This window comes from Primulina eburnea, chromosome 2 (genome assembly GCF_022965805.1).
Source record: "Primulina eburnea isolate SZY01 chromosome 2, ASM2296580v1, whole genome shotgun sequence".
Lineage (NCBI taxonomy): Eukaryota > Viridiplantae > Streptophyta > Magnoliopsida > Lamiales > Gesneriaceae > Primulina > Primulina eburnea.
In genome coordinates, this window is record NC_133102.1 from 8,906,452 (window position 1) to 8,927,825 (window position 21,374).

At 38.9% G+C, this 21,374-nt stretch overlaps 2 protein-coding genes and 1 non-coding gene across 3 annotated transcripts; 2 read left to right on the top strand and 1 right to left on the bottom strand.

Annotated features, from left to right (window-relative positions):
- The first annotated feature begins 1,376 nt into the window (after positions 1 to 1,376).
- Positions 1,377 to 4,949, top strand: LOC140824086 (uncharacterized). The gene is made up of 3 exons (XM_073185683.1): positions 1,377 to 3,483; positions 3,577 to 3,726; positions 4,522 to 4,949. The coding sequence occupies exons 1-3, from the start codon at positions 1,377 to 1,379 to the stop codon at positions 4,947 to 4,949; spliced, it is 2,685 nt and encodes an 894-aa protein (XP_073041784.1).
- A 735-nt stretch (positions 4,950 to 5,684) lies between these two features.
- LOC140824087 (secreted RxLR effector protein 161-like) lies at positions 5,685 to 6,401 on the top strand. Its single transcript, XM_073185685.1, has 2 exons — positions 5,685 to 6,191; positions 6,282 to 6,401. The coding sequence occupies exons 1-2, from the start codon at positions 5,685 to 5,687 to the stop codon at positions 6,399 to 6,401; spliced, it is 627 nt and encodes a 208-aa protein (XP_073041786.1).
- Positions 6,402 to 17,614: 11,213 nt separating this feature from the next.
- Positions 17,615 to 17,720, bottom strand: LOC140824874 (small nucleolar RNA R71). Its single transcript, XR_012116492.1, has one exon. It is a non-coding gene; the product is annotated as a small nucleolar RNA R71 (small nucleolar RNA).
- Positions 17,721 to 21,374: the final 3,654 nt, after the last annotated feature.

Below are 21,374 nucleotides of genomic sequence, written 5' to 3' on the forward strand. Positions count from 1 at the left end.
AAGTTCTTAATGGACCTTTTATTAATTGATTAAACTAATTGGACTAGCTCAATTAATTAATCAAACTTATTAATGTTAATTAAGAGGCCCAAATATTATATTATGATAATTAGGTCATGAAGGCTTGTTTTAAGTAAGAGACTCAAACCCTAGCCTCATAACTCACCATATTTTCAAGAAAGCCTCCCCCTCTCCTTTTAAATTTTCGGCCACCCTCTTGGAAAAAAAGGATTGAGCCGTCTCTCGAATTTTGCTCTCCTACATCGAAAGTTCTTCTAAATATTCTAGTGTTATTTGGAAGAAGAACTAATCTTCTAGTCGTGAACCTGATTCGAAGATTGAAGAAAGGAGATTTGAAGAACGTATGTGAGATTTACAACAAGAGCTACGTTCGTTAATACCGGCGTAGTTGGAGCCAAGTGAAAAATTCACTAAGGTAAAAATTTTCAAATGTCCTATGTGTGTTTATTCAATTCAAACTATACGAGTGCTCAAACAATATCTTGAATGTCAAGATTTAATTTTTTTTTTTTAAACTTCAGCTGTGAAAGGAATTAAATTCCTTGATATAATTTCCTTTTTAATATCTCTAATGTTTTGCCTTTCTAGACTTGAGAATAATCTCTAATTTATGATGTGATCTCCTGTAGATTTGGTATTCGATATGAGAGTCATAATATCTTTAATATATGGAATCTCATATCTTTAAGATATGAGATCTTTATTCTTTAAGGAGTTTTTTTCTAATAAAACTCTGTGTGTGCTTTAATAGGATACAAGGGTGAAAAAGGAGTGGGCGAGATACGAAGGAGTTCGAAGAGTTTTTCGAGACTGTAGCCATCTCGTGATTGATAACTTGTTGCTGTGAAGTGCTGCCAACATCTGAAGACAACACCTAATCACGGTTGTGATTAGTGTGTTGAGTCTCGAAGATTTTTCACTTCTCGGTTGATGCATCTGACATAGTTTTGTTATACGGTTTGTTAGAGGTGTAGGATGCAATTTGTTACTCGCCTTTATAAGGGAGTTGTTTGATTCTTTCACTAGTATTGGTTTTTTTGTAAACTTACAAGTTTTTCTAGTGAATTATTTTGCCCTAAGGCACCGCACAAGTATTTGATACTTGTGCATAATTTATATATCGTCTCTCTTATTATTATTATAATTCAAGTTGTGTGTTAACTTCTTAAACTGAAACTTCTTCTGCGTGTTGTCGTGAGTGTTACAACATCCACGCACAACACCTACTTTCTGATACACACAACAATTACCCTCATCACACTCACACTGTGGGAACAAAACTTTCAATTGGTATCAGAGCCTCCACTTGACGCTACTAAGTGAGATCCTGTTTTGTTTTGTTTTCACAGAAAAAAATGGAAGCATCAACAAACACTGTTTTTAGACCTCCCGTGTTGGATGGTTCAAACTATGCTTTGTGGAAAGTAAAGATAAGGGTCTTTATAAAATCTATTGAAGAAAGAGCTTGGCTGCGTGTACTTGATGGTTGGAGCCCACCAAAGATCGAGGATGCTGATGGAGACTCTCGGCTCAAACCCGAAAGTACATGGACAATTGATGAAGTGCAAACTTCAAATTTTAATTCCAAGGCTCTCAATGCTATATTTTCATCAGTTGACACAAGGATGTTTAACCTAATCACCAGTTGTGTCTGTGCTAAAGAAGCGTGGGATATACTTCAGAAACATTGTGAAGGATCTGAGAGCGTGCGTAAAACCAGGCTAAGGATGGTGACATCAAAATTTGAAAGCTTGAGGATGGAGGACAAGGAGTCTATTCTTGAGTACGATAGCCGGTTGAGACAACTTTCTAATGAAGCTCACAGTCTTGGAGACCCCATGCCCAATGAAAGATTGGTGAACAAAGTCTTAAGATCTCTACCTGAGAGATTTAATGTCAAAGTGTGTGCAATTGAAGAATCTAAAGACACTTCAAAAATCAATGTGGATGAATTAATGAGTTCTCTCAGAACATTTGAGATGAACCTCGATTTACAAAGGAAGGATAAAGGGAAAACAATAGCCCTTGAAGCCTCAACCGAATCTTATGATGAAATCCTTCAAATATCAAAAGAGGTGGAAAAGTCTGATTTAGGTGAAGAATCGATCTCTCTGTTTACTAAGAAATTCGGTGATTACTTGAAGACCATGAAAGAGAAGAAAAAAAGTGGGCAGAAATCTGTGCTACCCAACATCACCACTTCTGCAAAAGCTCAAAAGTTTACTCCTATGAAAGGACAGTTTCGACCAAAAACCGAAGTGCAAATCCAATCAAATGTCAGAAACCTGGATTCAGTGCAATGTAGAGAGTGTTCGGGATATGGACACTATGCCAATGAGTGTGCCAATCGACTTAGGAAAAACAAAGGCATGACTGTCACCCTGAGTGATGAAGAGTCTGATGATGATCAAGGATCAAGTGAATCTGAAAATCACACATCGTTATCTTCTGTGATCAAGGAGAAACGCTTAATGCAAATCAATCCTTTGGGTGTTGCCACAGGTGTTGCAATACCTGGCCGCAACACCTCTTCGAATTCAGTATGTCTTAAATCTACAACCCTTGCGGAGGCAAGTCAGTCTGAAACTCAAGAGGTAGATGATGATGAAGTCACTCTAGAAAGTGTGCAGACGATGTACGAAGAACTATATGAAGACTGGATCAAAAGAACTAAAGGAAATGCAATTCTCTCCAAAGAGAATGCTGAGCTAAAGTCACAAATATCACGACTTGAAGTGATCTTAAGCAAGAAAGATTTTGAATTATGCAAAGTCAAAGAGGAACTTGGAGAAGCAACTCAGATTCTTGCCAAGATGAATTCAAGTTCATCCAAACTTGATTCACTTTTGATGATTGGACAAAATGACAAAGCTGGACTTGGTTATCCGAATAGTCTGTTCGAAATTGGAGAATCTTCCAATACTGAGAGAAAACCAACTGTTTTTGTCAAAAGAAGTGTTGAAACCTCGAATGCTACACAAACTGAAAAAGGTGCTCCATCTAAAAGGCAAATATCTACCAAGAAGTCCAAATCCAGAAAACGCCACTTTATCTGCCACTATTGTTTTAGACCTGGTCATATCAAACCCTACTGCTATTACAAGAGATGGGAATCAGAACAGGTGTTGCCACAGGTGTTGTATAACACCCGGCGCAACACTGCCAACAGAAAACCGACGGTAAAAAGGGTTTGGGTACCAAAGGCTAAGATTCAATGTTCCGTTATTTGTACTTCATTAAAGAATAACATTGCAGGAATATGGTACTTTGACAGTGGCTATTCACGTCACATGACAGGTTCTAAAGACCATTTGATTGACTATGTTGAACTGAGGAGTGGTCATGTGACGTATGGTGGTGGTGCTAAAGGAAGAATTGCTGACAAAGGAACCTTGAATGTTGATGGACTGCCTAATCTACACAATGTGCTTTATGTCGAAGGGCTTAACTCAAACTTAATAAGCATAAGTCAACTTTGTGATGACGGTTTGCATGTTAAGTTTGATAAAGACAATTGTGAAGTGTTTGATAATGCTAATACTCGTATTTTGACAGGTACAAGGTCTGCTGATAATTGCTATCAACTTGGAGAAGACTTAGTATGCAATCATTCAAAGGTCAGTGAATTAAACTTGTGGCATCAAAAATTGGGACATGCAAACTTCAAGACATTAAAGAATCTTGGTAAGTATGATGCTGTGAGAGGTATGCCTAATTTATCCTCTGGAATTTCGTATGTTTGTGGTGCATGTCAAAAAGGTAAGCAAACACGTGTTCCCCATCAAGTGTTGCAACACTTTGGGACAACACAGTGTCTTGAACTCTTGCACATGGATCTTATGAGTCCAATGGAAGTGGAAAGCCTTGGAGGTAAGAAGTATTCATGTGTTTGTGTGGATGATTTCTCTCGCTTTACTTGGGTAAGATTTCTTAGAGAAAAATCCGATACATTTGATGTTTTCAAGAAATTACATGCTAAGATTACTAATCTACATAATCTGAGGGTTGGTAAGATAAGGACCGACCATGGTAAAGAATTTGAAAACTCACACTTTATATCATTTTGTGAAAAGAGAGGGATAACTCATGAATTTTCGGCCCCTAAGACTCCTCAACAAAATGGAATAGCCGAAAGGAAGAATAGGACACTGCAAGAAATGGCTAGGGTCATGTTAAGTTCAAAGAATATTTCAAAGAGATTTTGGGCCGAGGCCTTAAAGACAGCATGTCATATTTCAAATCGTGTGTACTTAAGGAGTGGTTCTACTATGACATCCTATGAAATCATCATGGGAAAGAGGCCGAACCTTAAGTATTTTCATGTTTTTGGGTGTGTATGTTATGTTTTGAATGACCGAGACCATCTTGCAAAGTTTGACTCTAAAAGTGACAAATGTTTATTCGTTGGTTATTCATCTAATAGTCGTGCTTATCGCGTGTATAATCTGAGAACAAGAATGACTACGGAGTCTATTAACGTTGTTTTTGATGATCTTGCAGATCTAACGGGAAAAACAATCGAGGATGATATTGATGGGCTGCTGAACGAAAGTGAGACACTGCCTAACACAGATGTTGCACCCGGTGTTGTAACACCGGAGACAACACCTGCACTGGCAGAATCAAATGATGAACTAGGAAAGTATACTGAGAATGATGACGGTGTAACCAATGAAGAGATTGATATTCCCAGCAAGGTTCAGAAAAATCATCCATCATCTCAGATCATTGGAGAAACATTTGGAGGAATGCAAACGAGAAGAAAGGAGAAGGTAGACTATCGGAAAATGATGGGACTAGTATGCATGACTTCCGTATACTCTCAAGTAAGTCACTCTTGTTTTGTTTCGCTCATTGAACCCAAAAATATAAATGAAGCCTTAAAAGATGAATTTTGGGTTGATGCAATGCATGAGGAACTTGAATAATTTGTTAGGAATGATGTGTGGGATTTGGTTCCCAGACCTTATAATGTGAATGATATTGGAACCAAATGGATTTTTAAAAACAAAACTGATGAATCTGGAATTGTTGTGAGAAACAAAGCTAGGCTAGTTGCTCAAGGGTATACTCAAATTGAAGGAATTGATTTTGACGAGACATTTGCCCCTGTTGCCCGGATTGAATCGGTCAGACTTTTACTTGCTATTGCATGTCACATGGACATAAAATTATATCAAATGGATGTGAAAAGTGCTTTTTTGAATGGCATCTTGAAAGAAGAAGCTTATGTAAGCCAACCTAAAGGATTTGAAGATCCACACCACCCTAACCATGTCTACAAGTTGAAGAAGACACTTTATGGACTTAAACAAGCTCCAAGAGCATGGTATGGTAGGCTTACTGAATATCTGCTTGACTTAGGCTTCAAAAGAGGTGAGTTTGATAAAACCCTTTTTATTCAAATATCGAAGCATGATATTCTTGTGTGTCAAATTTATGTGGATGACATCATTTTTTGTGCTTCTTCTCAAAAGCATGTTGATGAATTTGTTAAATGCATGTCTACCACATTTGAAATGAGCATGGTAGGAGAATTAAGTTTCTTTCTTGGATTGCAAATCAAACAAATGCATGATGGTATCTTTCTATGTCAATCCAAGTATGCCAAGAATTTGGTGAAGAAATTCTCTACCGAGAACACTAAGCACATGAAAACACCAATGGGGTCGACTGAAAAATTGTCCAAAGACGATGTTGCGGCAGGTGTTGACAACACCCAGTATCACAGCATCATAGGCAGTCTTCTTTACTTAAGTGCAAGTCGTCCCGACATCATGTTTAGTGTATGTTTGTGTGCTAGGTACCAGGCTGATCCTAAAGACACTCATCTAAAGGCTGTCAAAAGAATTTTGCGATATATATCTGGAACAGTTGACTTAGGTTTGTGGTACACCAAAGAAACAAACACCAATTTAGTGGGCTTTAGTGATGCTGACTGGGCTGGAAACTTAGATGATAGGAAAAGTACCACGGGTGGGTGTTTTTATCTTGGTAACAATTTGGTGTCATGGTATAGTAGAAAGCAAAATTGTATGTCTTTGTCCACCGCTGAATCTGAGTATGTTGCAGCCGCTAGTTGCTGCTCACAACTTCTGTGGATGAATCAAATGATTAAAGATTATGGATTCAACAGTGACACCTTAATTTTATACCGCGACAATTCAAGTGCAATTGATATTTCAAAAAATCCAGTGCAACACTCTCGAACGAAACACATTGACATTAGACATCATTTTATTCGAGATTTGGTTGAAAAGGGTATGATTCAAATGGAATTTGTTGGAACTGAGAACCAACTGGCTGATATCTTTACAAAACCATTGGATTTTGAGAGATTTTCCAATCTTAGGAAGTCTCTCAGCTTGTGTACACAGTGATCACTCACGGATGTTGTCCTTGGTGTTACAACACCTATGGACAACACTCAGCATGCATGTGCATTTTATTTTTAGGATGCTAGACATATTGCATACATCTTGTTTTGTGTGAAGCCTGTACAAGTGAAGGATACTGAATGGTGCGCTCTCAGTTGTGAATCAAACTTTCTATCAAAATTCTCTAAAGTATGGAATGTGCTCAATCTAAGTCGTAAAGCTGTTGAGGATGTTCGTGTCCTACATGATCTTATCCAATGTAGACAATGACTTAGAAAATACTTGAGCAATAAGGTGAAAAATAGAAAAGAGGAGAAGAATTTCAAAAAAAAAAAATGGAACAAAAACATTGTTTAGAAGAAAATGGAAAAAGCTACCTAGAGGAGTCCAATGAAGACCGTTCTTCTAGTGTGGGAGCTACCACTTCTAAGTCAAAATCCAGATGGAAAAAGCTACCTAGAGGAGTCCCATGAAGACCGTTCCTCTAGAGTGGGAGCTACCATGTCTGAAATAAAAATGTTCAAGAAAGTTTGAGTCCAACTTGTGAGTGTTGCCAAGAGGTGTTGCCAACACCTAACTACAGACTGATCACAGTTTGATCACATGCGTGTATATTTCATTTTTTTTTATCATATTTTAGGCATAAATTTAAGTCATTCATACTACTGCTTTGTGAATTCATCATGTCCAGTGGGCTACCAGCTTTTAATTCATGATATTCGAAAAGAACCTAACCAACTTAATTTTGAAATACCTTGATATATAACGGTTAGTGGGGTTAATTCGATGTGGCGTTTCATCCTGGCTGATCTTCTTGAAAGAATGATTACACTGTCTCAGAAAGTTACCGTTGGAGTAAAAACGGATTTGGAAAGATGCCGGAGTTGAGGCTCATCAGAATGTTACCGTTGGAGGGGTGTGCTTAAATATTTAGGGATAAATAAGGAACAAATTTACGGCTTACTATTTTCCCTCATATTCTAAAATCTCTCCTACCCTAACTATTTGTTTTCTTTCTCGCGCAATAGTATCTGTGTTCTTCGTAATTTTCTGTCTTCTTCGAACTTCCCTACTTTGTTGTTCTCTATTTCGCAGATGGCTGGCTTTGATCCTCAAGACATTAGGAGTGAAATGGCTGCGAGCATGGGCGACAAATCACCTGACACAACACCCACAGCCGCAACCGATGTTGTGGGCATGGAAATTGTGGGTGTACCAGAAGAACCAATCCCGCTGGAAATGATCGCTCCTGGTGAACCTGGGAACGAAATCAATGTCGAGGATCCCCCAAATTTTGAGGCCGTGAATAGAGCCTTTCCCCCTGTTCCTATGCGCCGTAAGTCAAAGAGACAAGCAGGGTTCGATCCTGACTTTGTCCCTACCAAGAAACCAAGGGCATCCACCGTCCCATTTATTCTGGACCCTGATTTCTCATCTGGAGACGACTCCAATGATGATGATTTTGAGTTGGTGGCTCGCCCCAAACCACCTGTTGCTGCTAAGGAATCTGGTTCTACTTCTGGTAGTCAAAAACCAAACCCCATCACGGACTCTCATGAAGCTACAGAAGAACAATCTCCTGGTGAACCTGAAGATGATGAACAATCTTTGGCAGAGTTTCTTGCTCAGCTCAAAGAAGATAAGGCCGCCCGAAAACAAATGGCTAAGGAGGATGAACATGACTCGGAAATGATGAAGGAATTCGAGCAAAACCGGCCTGGTGCCTCTGATGACTCCTCCTCATCGTCTGTATCTGACTTTGAATCTGAGGAACAAGGTGATGATGCATCTGAGGACATTGACTCTGAATCTAGCGAGTCTTCTGAAGATGATGCTACTGATGATGCTGCCGGTGTTGAGGGGAATGTTGACAACACCGAGCACAACACTGACTCTGCTGATTATGATCTCAGTAAGTCCTTCTCCCCGAAGTTTTATTCAGAAGAGGCCTTGGCATTATGGCCCTTATTTATTCATCGAGAGTTGATTGAAGAGAAAAACATTGATTTTGATGCCTATGGAAAGCATAATTTGATTGAGTTCTTGAAGAGCCAAAGGATGCTCTCAACTGTCACCGCAGTCATGCCCTACTGTCGCCGAGTTGTGTTGGAGTTTTATTGCAATCTTTTGAGGAGTGTGGCAGATGAGGACTCGGTGAAATATGGCAGAGTGTTCGTTCGGGATCGGATTTACAATTTCTCACCGACTGTGATCAATGCATTTTATGACACCCCAGATATTGAAGAGGCTGAAGAGGATCTGGACATCCATGTTGTTACCACTGTGCTTACTGGAGGTGCGGTCCAAGTTTTCCCTGATCATCCCAAGAAGTTGAGTGCCGCCAATCTCACCTCTTTCTTTTCTGTGTTACACAAAACCGCTATTTGGAACTGGACTCCATCGACCAACACTACCGCGGTCACTCGATCACAGGCCATGATGCTATTTGCTATTGGAACCGGGCGGGCCTTTAACTTTGGAAAGCTGGTATTCAAGACTTCATTGCAATATGCTGAAGGTGACTTCAAGAAAACCAAGCTGCCTTACCCTTTGCTAATCTATGGAATCTTGGAATCTCAAGGTTTCATTCCGGATATTGATGAAGAGCTCTGCCCTGTTGGCGATTCCCTAAAGATTTCACCAGCTTACTTCAAAGGCAACCGAAGAATCGATCTGCCTTGGCTGGGTTCGAGTGTTGCTGCAGATGTTGGCCACACTGCTGAAACAACATCTGAGCCTCTGCCGGACACTTCTAGTCTTCCCCCTACACCTCCTGCTGGCTATGTTACGCAATCTCTCTCTTACATTCAAGCTCAGATTGCGTATGGTCCCCAACAGATTGCTCATGCCAAGAAGATCATTGAACATTATGAAAATCAAGTGGCAGATTATGAGCTTTTACTTGCTACTAGCATCCATTCTGGACAAAAAGAGGGAGTACATGATACAGCCGGAACCAGTGGAGCCAAAAGAGATGATGATGACAGCAGTAATGCTGGATAAAGAAGATTTTGAGTGTTTCTTTTGTTTTTGTCTCTCTTGATGGTTCTAGTCCTTCTTACTTTAGTTGTCCTAAAGTCCTTTTATTTTCTCTAATCTTTGTTCCTCCTGATTAATGAAATGAACTGTTTCGGTGTTATGATCTGAATGTTGCAACATCTAACATACAACACCTGTGATATTTTTCATTAGGGGAAGGCTTAACAGCAGAATTCAGGGGGAGACAACTAAGTTGGCTGAGTCACTGATTTGCTAACTCAGGGGGAGTTGAGCCGTATAACCATGTTGGGGTGTTTTGTCCAGAAAGGCAAAAAAGGGGAGATTGAAAGGAATTAAATTCCTTGATATAATTTTCTTTTTAATATCTCTAATGTTTTGCCTTTCTAGACTTGAGAACAATCTCTAATTTATGATGTGATCTCGTGTAGATTTGGTATTCGATATGAGAGTCATAATATCTTTAATATATGGAATCTTATATCTTTAAGATATGAGATCTTTATTCTTTAAGGAGTTTTTTTCTAATAAAACTCTGTGCGTGCTTTAATAGGATACAAGGGTGAAAAAGGAGTGGGCGAGATACGAAGGAGTTCGAAGAGTTTTTCGAGACTGTAGCCATCTCGTGATTGATAACTTGTTGCTGTGAAGTGCTGCCAACATCTGAAGACAACACCTAATCACGGTTGTGATTAGTGTGTTGAGTCTCGAAGATTTTTCACTTCTCGGTTGATGCATCTGACATAGTTTTGTTATACGGTTTGTTAGAGGTGTAGGATGCAATTTGTTACTCGCCTTTATAAGGGAGTTGTTTGATTCTTTCACTAGTATTGGTTTTTTTGTAAATTTACAAGTTTTTCTAATGAATTATTTTGCCCTGAAGTACCGCACAAGTATTTGATACTTGTGCATAATTTATATCTCGTCTCTCTTATTATTATTATAATTCAAGTTGTGTGTTAACTTCTTAAACTGAAACTTCCGCTGCATGTTGTCGTGAGTGTTACAACATCCACGCACAACACCTACTTTCTGATACACACAACAAGCACCCTCATCACACTCACACTGTGGGAACAGAACTTTCAAGCTGCGTTTGGTCACGAGAGAACACAGATCACAACAGTTTTATGTGGTTCGTGATCACCTTCGAGCCATCTATAATCATTTTGGATCCAGATTTAACATCTGTGTGGAACTTCTTGCTATTCTACTATGTGGTTCGGAACTTTTCCAGATATAATCAATCTTGTTACATTTTTTTACGAAATCTTGCTACATTTTCATCACTCATATATTTCACGAGAAAAAATGCTTTGACGGATGTTTGGGCAAATGTCTTTGAGCGTCAGTATCACCTTCATCGAGAAGACATGCTTGATATTCGTGGGTAAGGATTGTGTTTTTACTAGCGTTAGGGTATTTAATGTCCTAATGATGAGAAACTCGAAACGATCACAAGAAGCGACATGGGTCGGTCGTGCTACGAACCACAAGAATCCAAATCGACACAGGTTTACGACACCAAGAAAGTTTTCAAATTAGATCTCACAACAAATACAGACACAGAATAAAACATCGACATAGCAAGACTCAAAAACTATACAAGAAACACGATGAAACCTAAAACAAAATTAAACACAAACAAATATGAACATGATAATATTGAGATGAAACCTCGAATCACTTATTAGCGAAGCAAGAACTAGGGATGTCAATAGGTTGGAATGATTCAGGTACGATTTCATATAATCTGTCCTTATCTTCTTTTATTATATCAATATTTATCCTTGTCAAGTGTTCGACTTTCATACTCATCCCCTTATCTGTCAGAGAATCGAATATACATATCCTAACTTAAATATTTTATCACTGAATGGTTGGTGGCAAATGGTGGTAGATGACATGCATATGGGCGAAAGGTTGGACGAAACATTGTCAATGTGCATAAATTTCAATGTTCAGACGCGAAGTTTTTCATTTGTTCACACGAGGAAGAACTTCTATAAATAGATGCATTCATCCATCATTTCAAGTATCCCAAAATCCTCAATTCTCAAGTTTCTCTTAGTACATTCATAACATTTGACACTGTATAATATTTGTGAGATACTTGTTCTCCTATATTAAGAGAGTGAGTGTTCTCTTTAAAATACAATGAGATGTTTTAACCCACAAAATATTATAACGGAATTCTTTTCATTTTTCCCGTGATTTTTATCCTAATAATATTTAGTTGTTTTTCAATCAAATCTCGATATTCAATTTATTCTTTATTTCATATTTATATCTCAAAATGGCGTACCTGAGACCAACAAGTGGTATCAGAGTTTTGGTTTAAAATTTTTTAAAATTATGTGTATGCTTTATAATTGCAGCCTTGATTGATCTTCGACATCAGAAAAGTTTTTTATGAATTTTTTATTAAGGCGAGATTATTTTGTTTATTCAACTATATTATTGTAGATAGAATGTCGAAAAGGTACGAGCTAACGAAGTAAAATGTGAACAATTTTATGCCGTGGAAAAAGAAAGATACAAAAAATTTTAAGAAATGAAAATTGTTTGGCGACTATTGAAATAGACCGAGAGAGATCAAATTTGATAAGTGAGTACTTTCAAGTATGTCTGAGACAAAGACGACAAAAGTTATCGGGGAAACTTTGACAAAAATATATGAGATTCCACAACAAAATTTTTCTAAAGAGAAGACTTTATACTATTCAAATGCCGGGATCTTCATCAATGACCTATCATATCAACACATTAAATACTGTATTTTCCTTACTAACTCTATGGGGAATATAATTGAGGAAAAAGAACGTGCAAAGCTTCTACTTCAAAGTCTACTAGATTCATATTATTAACTTATCATCAATTTAACTAACAATATCCTTATGGGGTGTGGTGAAATATTATTCAGTGAAGCATCAACAGTAGCAGAAGGTAGAAAATTGTTTGTGTTGTATGGATTATGGATTCAGGAACGACGTGGAACATGACGTCTCGTAGAGAATGGTTCGATCACTATGAACATATTTCAAGAGGATTCACATTCATGAGAAATGATCAAGCCTTAAAAATTGATAGGGTCAGTACCATCAAAATAAAAATGTTTGATGACACTTCACACCATACATGAGATATGACATTTAAAGGGTCTGACAAATAATATTTTGTCGTTGGGTAAATTGGATGATATTGGGTGCAAAATCCGTATCGAGAACGAAATCATGAAAATTTTGAAAGGCGCTCTTGTGTTTATGAATGCGGAAAGGTTACTGCAAAACTATATTTATTTTTGGAAGAAACACAAAAAGAGACGAACTAGTGGTTGCATCAATTAGTGTATGAGAAAAATGAACAATGTTATGGCATAAAAAAGCTCGTGCATATGCCAGAACAAAGGTTGAAAATTCTCTCAGAATAGAAGCTGCTCCCTGGGCTTACGAAAGTCAGTTTACCATTTTGTGAGCAATGTGTTACCAACAAACAACATACTTTAAAATTTGGTATTTCTACTGGCAAAACTAAAAACATAATGGAGTTGATTTATTTTGATGTTTGGAAAGCATCGATTGTATCCCTAAGAGGAGAAATATACTTTGTCTTGTATATTGATGATTTCTTTTGGGGATGTTGGGTATATCGAATCAAGATGAAATAAGATGTTTTTCCAAACTTTAAAGATTTCAAAGGTCACGCTGAACTTTATTCTGACAAGAAAATCAAGTGTTTGAGGACTGAAAATGGAGAAGACTATACCAGTGATGAATTTGATACATTTTTTCAACATAAGGACATCAAAAGACAGTTAACTGCGGCTTACACACATCAACAAAGTGGAGTAGCAAACTGGATGAACAAAACTTTGTTAAAATGAAAAAGAGACATGTTGAAGACTGCGGGCCTAACCAAGTCAATTTGGGTGGAAGTAGTCGAAACCACTTGTTATATCATCAATCGTTCTCCTTCAGTGGTGATTGATCCGAAGACTATGATGGAAATGTGGACTGGGAAGCCGAATAATTATTTTCATTTACATATATTTGGAAGTCATGTGTACGTTTTATAGAATGAGCAAGAAAGATCAAAGTTGGATTCAAAATCCAGAAAATGTATCTTCTTGGGTTATGCTGATGAAGTAAAATAGTTTCGCTTGTGGGATCCTATTATCCACAAGCTTATAATCATCAAGGACGTTATCTTCGAGTAAGATAAAATAAAGGAAGAAAAAGGCACACTCAATTCACAAACTATCATAATTTAGGTGGAAAATAAGATAAAACAATATCAAATTTATTGTGAAGTAGTACCTGAAGGATCGTTTGCAGAGCACCTTGAGGTGCTTCAAACAAAATATTATCCAAGAGCTACAATAAGTCGTGTTCAAAGAATGTATACACTGATGAATTAGATCGAGTTTGGTATTAAACCAAGCGGAAAACACTCAAAATAATTCTACATAAAAACACTGATATATTTTTTATATCATGTGTAAATGAATAACTGAAAATAACATGAATCAGTTGAGACATATATCAATTCAATTATGGTGAAAAACTGAACCGACAGATTCTCTTACTGGTTAAATCAGTTTGAAAACAATAGTTAAACAATTAAATATAAAAGATATGTTTATGGATGTTCGTAGACTTCAACTGCTCCTACATCACCCCTTCTACCACCTCGGGTAAGATCCGCTAGAAGACTTTGATTAATTACAGCAAGTGTAATAACCCACCCAGCTTAGGACTTACCCACTGCCTAACTGAACTCCTAGACTAGACTGAAAGCAGCACCTTCCAGACAACACTTGTTTAACATCTGTGTGTCAAAAACTACATACACAAGTTTATTGTCTTTGTGCAAGACTAAATTTGAGTGATAGTGTGTGTGCGTGTGTGAGAACTTGAACAAAGAAAGCACCACGAAGGTGTTCTCACACACTGAGAGAAGTAAGCTTCTAAACTAAGCTGATATGACTGAGTGTTCCCTCTGGGAAGATTGCTTCTTGTAAGCTGATAAGTAAATAAGCGTGCCCTTTCTTTCTATTTTCACACACTCTTGTTTGTGCTCTCTATTTGTTGATGGTCTTGAACTTGTATATATAGAGGCATTGACACCATACTTCGAGACTCATCCCATGTGATCATTGCAGCTTTGAATGCGTTCTTTGGTTTATGTGAATTGACTTTTCTGACATGCCTCCAGGAATATCTCGGCTTTAATCTTTGCTGTAACGTCCATTATTGTACTTTTGAACGCAAAAATGCTTTGTATCTTTGTGCGTAGTTGGAATCCACTAAGATAAGCTTGTCTTGATCTGCAACTGATTGATTCCTAGCTGATGTTCCAAACTGGTCATCTCAACTAATCCTCAGTTGGGCTGGTGAAATCAGTTGACTCATCAGTTTAACTGATTTCACTCTTTCGTTGAACTGGTCAACTAGGTTCTTCATCAGTTGAACTCTTCATCAACTGGCCGGGCTTCTGAAGATCTTCTTCTGAATCTTCTATCAGCTGGAGAATCAGTTGAACTGTTCTTTGATATGTCATTTGAAATGATTCAGTTTGGTCGATCAGTTGGTGTTTTCAGTTTATGTCTCGATAGCTTCAGTTTTACCTCGCTTAACTGATTAGTTCGAAGCCTCATCAATTCCAGCTACCTGCACACTAAAGTAAATCATTAGAAACAAAATAACAAATTTCGTTACCATCAAAATCAAGATTGCGAACATGAAATGTTCCAACAAGTACCAGAGCACAAGGAACCAGAAAATGTTGAGTCTTAAGGTTTCCAAGTTAGGTAGTAAACTTGAGAGAGAAGACTACCAGGTTGGATTTCAAATTATTTCACTGAAAGTGATATTGCATATTGTCTATTAACAGAGGATGATGATTCATCGAGTTTCCATGAGGCTACTCAAATCTCGAATGTATCCCTGAGGATGACCAAAATGTAAGAAAAAAATGAGACATTAGACATGAATAAAACTTGGGATCATGTTACACTACCATGAAAGAGGAAATTCATTGGTAATAGATGAGTCTATAAGATCAAGTGTGATGAAAATAATCAAGTGGAGTGGTATCATGTTAAATAGGTAGTAAAACAATATGCTCAGAAAGAAGGTGATATGTGTCGTTTTTACGTGTTTTATTGCATTGGTTTAGTTGTGTTTGCATGGTGCATGTATGCATTTCGTTTACTTTCTGTTCATTTTAGAGTAAATATTTGCATTTTATCCTATCTCACTCGGGCGTGATTAATTTGCAGGAAAAAAGGCCGGAACAACCAAAAATCGGAGCCAAGTGCCAAGTCAAGACAAAAAGGACAGAAGGATTGGCGCTCGGGCGGTGAAATTCTACCGCCCGAGCGCGAGATGAAAGCCCCGAAGGAACTTCGACAGAAAGGTCGGCGCTCGAGCGGTAGTTTTCTACCGCCCGAGCGCGAATGCTGCATATGCCAAGGAAAATTACAGAGAATGTGGCGCTCGAGCGGTACTTTTCTACCGCCCGAGCGCCACCTATTTTTGGAAAGTGTTATTCGCGATGTCTTGCCTTATTTGATGATGGGGAACGATATGGTAAGTCTGGGAGACGAATTGGGGGGAAGATTCAGAGATTTCAGACATATTTTGAGAGCCAAAAAAGGGATTTTGGAGAACTTTTGCACTTGGATTGAAAATTCGACGGTTTCCGGGCATCGTTCTTCGCAGATTTCGTCACGCCTAGTATTTCTAGTTTATTTTCCTTTGTTTAAACATTGTTTTGCTTATTTTAATTATGAATTCTAGTAGCTAACTTTCATATTTGTTGGGATTAAAGGGGATCCTACCCCAAACTTTTAGTTGATTAATTCATATTTTGAGTTGTGCTTTATTCTTGATTACACTACGATTGTTATTGTGTCATTTGAGCATAGCTAACTTTTACGACGATTTTATATCACGAGTGAGTTCGAGAGAATAACTAGTGATAGGATCGAGTAGTATAATCTGCGGATCAACAATTTGCATAGACATATGAAATTGGATACGTGCCGATAGTCATAGTCCTTAGAGTCGAAAACTAGGGGATTTCATCAATCGAAATGCGGTTCATTCTTGATAAATGATTAAAGACATTTAATTACTTCATTGAGTGAATTAGTTTGGCATAGCTCGAGAGAGTGTGTTCAATTAAATAGGAAATCCTGTCGGAAGCGTAGAACACAATCGAACGAATTAATTAATTAATAAGGGGTAGGTGAACCAGAATTCCCAACAAATTCTTTTATCATTTGAAATTTAATCCATTGATTTAGCATTCATATTTTATCATTTAATCTTTGAACTTGTTTATTTAATTTTCTTGCATTTTAGTAGTTATAAACAAACAACCAAACTTCGTCGCTAAAGTTTCAATAACTAAAATAATACTTGTTAAATACAGTCTCCAGTGGAACGATACTCGTATTCATATACACTATACTATTACTTGACATCGTGCACTTGCGATTACATTTTGAGCATACAAAATCATATTTTCTTGGGGAATTCATAGTGCAAGTTTTGCTCGATCAAGTTTTTGGCGCCGTTGCCGGGGACTGTTAATCTACAATTATATTCTTAGTTATGTTCTTTAGTGTATTTTATTTTTACTGAACTAACACTCCATATTTTGATTCAGATATCTCTTCCGGTGCATGCCAAAGTCACTTGACTTGGAGCTTGAGTGTGACCCTGAAATTGAAAGGACTTTCCGCAGGCGAAGACAACAGCAAAGACTTAAGGAACTGATGGAGAGGCACGAACAAGAGCAGGAGGCAGAGCGCCAAAACGAGAGACGAATTGAGATGCCACGCCGCATACCCATGTTAGAGTATGCCCAACCTTCTTTGGATGGTGCACGCCCCAGCATTGTGAGGCCGATTGTGCGGGCAAACCAATTCGAAATAAAACCAGCCATTATCCAGATGATTCAGAACACCGTCCAATTCGGAGGAACTGCTGTGGACGATCCAAACACACACATCGCGGATTTTCTTGAGATTTGCGATACCTTTAAATTTAATGGAGTTTCTGATGATGCTGTTAGACTGCGTTTATTTCCTTTCTCTTTGCGTGATAAAGCTAAAGCTTGGTTAAATTGTTTACCTGTAGGTTCGATCGCTACATGGGAGGACATGGCGAAGGCGTTTCTTATCAAATACTTTCCTCCATCAAAAACCATGAAGCTGCGAGCTGACATTACAACATTTGCTCAGTTCGATCAAAAGTCACTATATGAGGCGTGGGAGCGTTTCAAGGATCTATTACGAAGATGCCCACATCACGAGTTACCACTTGGGTTAGTCGTTCAAACTTTTTATTACGGTTTGCTTACTCCTAACCGTACTATGATAGATGCTGCAGCGTGTGGGAACCTATTGAGGAAGACTGCGGAAGAAGGATATGAGATGTTGGAGGAGATGGCTGCTAGCAGTTATCATCCTCAATCTGACAGAAACAACCAGCGGAGAAGTGCAGGAGTGCACCAGGTAACTGATTTTTCTGCTATTACTGCACAACTTGATGCTTTAAACAGGAAAATAGATGGCTTGAACTTGGGTGGCACGGCTATGCGTTTGCAAGAGGTATTCTGTGAGAAATGTGGAGGTGAGCACTATGTGAAAGACTGTCAAGATGACAATCCATTCTATGTGCCCGAAGGAGCACCTGTGCATCAAGTGGGAGTCCAAAACCGTCCACGGAATGACCCTTACTCAAACACATATAATCCTGGGTGGAGGCAACATCCCAACTTCTCATGGGGCGGTCAAAACAGTCAGAATAGGCCGCAAGGAGGACAACAATATGGGAAACAACCGATGTACAGATCCGATCCTCCTAGAGAAGAAAAGCCCAACTTGGAACAAATGATGTCTAAGTTTATCTCATCCACTGAAACTCGACTCCAAAACCAAGATGCATCAATAAAGGGGCTCGAGAATCAAATTGGACAGTTGGCCAAGATGATAGCAAGTCGAGAGCCGGGCACCTTGCCAAGTAATACCGAGACTAATCCAAAAGAGCAAGTAAAGGCCATTGAGTTGAAGAGTGGAAAGATTTTGGAGCCTAGAGAGAAAGAGAAAAGCCAAGAACCGGATGAGCAGGCTGAGGCGTCAAAAGGTAAGTCATCTAACTCTACACCAGCACCCACGGCACATCCTAGGATTGTTATTCCCCCGCCTTTCCCTGCAGCATTGAAAAAGGCAAAACTAGATGCACAATTCGGTAAATTTCTTGAGGTGTTTAAAAAATTGCATATCAATATTCCCTTTGCCGATGCTTTAATGCAAATGCCTAGTTATGCCAAATTCTTGAAGGACATCTTAGCTAACAAGCGAAAATTGGAGGATCACATGACAGTGAACTTGACTGAGAGTTGCTCTGCTTTGGTGCAAAACAAAATCCCACCGAAACTAAAAGACCCAGGGAGTTTTTCTATCCCTTGCATGATTGGTGATGTTGTTTTTCGTAAAGCATTGTGTGATCTTGGTGCAAGTATTAATCTGATGCCCTTATCTGTTTTCAGGAAACTCGGATTAGGAGAGCCTAAGCCGACGAGGATGTCTTTACAACTGGCTGACAGGTCTGTCAAGTACCCCCGCGGAGTGATTGAGGATGTGCTAGTGAAAGTGGACAAGTTTATCTTTCCTGCGGACTTTGTGGTGCTTGATATGGATGAGGATGAGGAGATGCCTCTGATTTTGGGTAGACCGTTCCTTGCGACTGGCAAGGCACTGATTGATGTGCAAGAAGGGAAGTTGCGATTGAGAGTGGGCGACGAAGAGATTATTTTTGATGTGTTTAATGCACTTAAGCACACACTGCATTTTGATAGTTGTTTTAGAATTGATGCGTTTGACTCTCTTGCGTCTAACTATGTGCAGGATGCTCTTAGGGACCCTTTGGAGGCCACTATCGATACTGATTTGGGAGAAGAGGAATTGGATGAGGAAAGAGCCGAAATTGTGGCACACTTTAATGCCAACCAACCATGGAGAAGGCCAATGAGGATGCGACTAGAGGATCTGGGAGAACGAAGAGATTTGACCCCTCAAAGGTCAAGCATCGAGGATCCCCCAACACTTGAGCTGAAGCCGTTGCCTCCACACCTCAAGTACGTGTATTTAGGTGAGAATAACACTTTACCTGTCATTATTTCTGCTGCTTTGACAGATGTGATGGAGGAAAAACTGTTGGAAGTATTGAAAGCACACAAGGGTGCATTTGCGTGGAAGGTGGCGGATATCAAAGGGATCAATCCATCAGTCTGCATGCACAAGATCTTGATGGAAGAGAAGTACTCACCTCTTGTGCAACCTCAGAGAAGATTGAATCCTAAGATGCAAGAGGTAGTGAAAGCTGAAACGATTAAGCTTCTCGATGCAGGTATTATCTACCCTATATCTGATAGTGCATGGGTAAGTCCCGTTCAATGTGTGCCAAAGAAAGGTGGGATTACTGTTATCACAAATGAAATAATGAATTAATACCCACTAGGACTGTTACGGGATGGCGTGTGTGCATTGATTATTGAAAATTGAATGATGCCACCCGTAAAGACCACTTTCCCCTTCCCTTTATCGATCAGATGCTTGAGAGGTTAGCGGGTCATGAGTTTTATTGCTTTTTGGATGGGTATTCGGGGTACAACCAAATTATGATTGCGCCGGAGGACCAAGAGAAAACCACTTTCACTTGTCCTTACGGCACTTTTGCTTTTCGCCGCATGCCGTTTGGTCTCTGTAATGCCCCTGCCACATTTCAACGTTGCATGACCGCTATATTCCATGATATGATAGAAACTTTTCTTGAAATTTTTATGGATGATTTCTCGATATTTGGTTCTTCTTTTGATGATTGTTTGCAGAATCTGACGGTAGTGTTGAGGAGATGTGAGGAGACAAACTTGGTGCTTAATTGGGAAAAATGCCACTTCATGGTACAAGAAGGAATTGTCCTAGGGCACAAGGTTTCGGGGGACGGAATCGAGGTGGACAAGGCGAAAGTTGAAGTGATTAAGAACTTACCACCTCCGGCGTCCATAAAGGGAGTTAGAAGTTTTCTAGGCCACGCCGGTTTTTACCGGCGTTTTATCAAAGATTTTTCTAAAGTTGCCAAACCTCTATCTTCTTTACTCATGAAATATGTATCCTTTAACTTTAATTCTGATTGCTTGCAGGCATACGAGAAGTTGAAGGAGCGCTTGGTGACGGCTCCTGTCTTGGTAGCACCGGATTGGGATCTACCTTTCGAGATCATGTGCGATGCTAGTGATACTGCGGTAGGTGCTGTCCTCGGCCAAAGACAGAACAAGGTATTCCACACTATATACTATGCAAGTAAGACCTTAGATGAGGCACAATTGAATATGCTACCACCGAAAAAGAGTTACTTGCAGTAGTGTTTGCACTTGACAAGTTTCATGCATATCTTGTTTTGTCTAAAGTCATTGTCTACACTGACCACTCTGCACTGAAACATTTACTTGCGAAGAAAGATGCAAAACCACGCCTATTTCGGTGGATTCTATTGTTGCAAGAATTTGATTTAGAAATAAAAGATAAGAAGGGTGTTGAGAATGTGGTTGCAGATCATTTATCTAGATTAGAGTGTATTTGTAATGATTCTGTTGATAATGCTATCGATGATTGGTTCCCGGATGAGCAACTATTTGAGGTGAGAAATTGTCCATGGTATGCAAATTTCGCTAACTTTCTTGTCACAGGCACACCTCCACCGAACCTATCTTTTCACCAACGAAAGAAATTCTTTTCTGACGTGAAATACTATTTTTGGGAGGAACCGTTCTTGTTTAAGATTTGTGCAGATTCCATGATAAGACGGTGTGTTGCGGAGGAAGAGTTTTATAAGATTCTCAACCATTGCCATGACCGTGAGGTAGGTGGTCACTTTGGACCAACGAGGACGGCATCTAAGGTACTCG

Bases quoted from the DNA above. Each gene is read 5' to 3' on its own strand.
- LOC140824086 (XM_073185683.1), top strand. From the start codon at position 1,377: ATGGAAGCATCAACAAACACTGTTTTTAGACCTCCCGTGTTGGATGGT. The intron at 3,484-3,576 runs GCATAAGTCAAC...GTATTTTGACAG, and splicing joins GCTTAACTCAAACTTAATAA to GTACAAGGTCTGCTGATAAT. The intron at 3,727-4,521 runs GTATGCCTAATT...ATGATCTTGCAG, and splicing joins TAAGTATGATGCTGTGAGAG to ATCTAACGGGAAAAACAATC.
- LOC140824087 (XM_073185685.1), top strand. From the start codon at position 5,685: ATGGGGTCGACTGAAAAATTGTCCAAAGACGATGTTGCGGCAGGTGTT. The intron at 6,192-6,281 runs GCAATTGATATT...TTGGTTGAAAAG, and splicing joins TATACCGCGACAATTCAAGT to GGTATGATTCAAATGGAATT.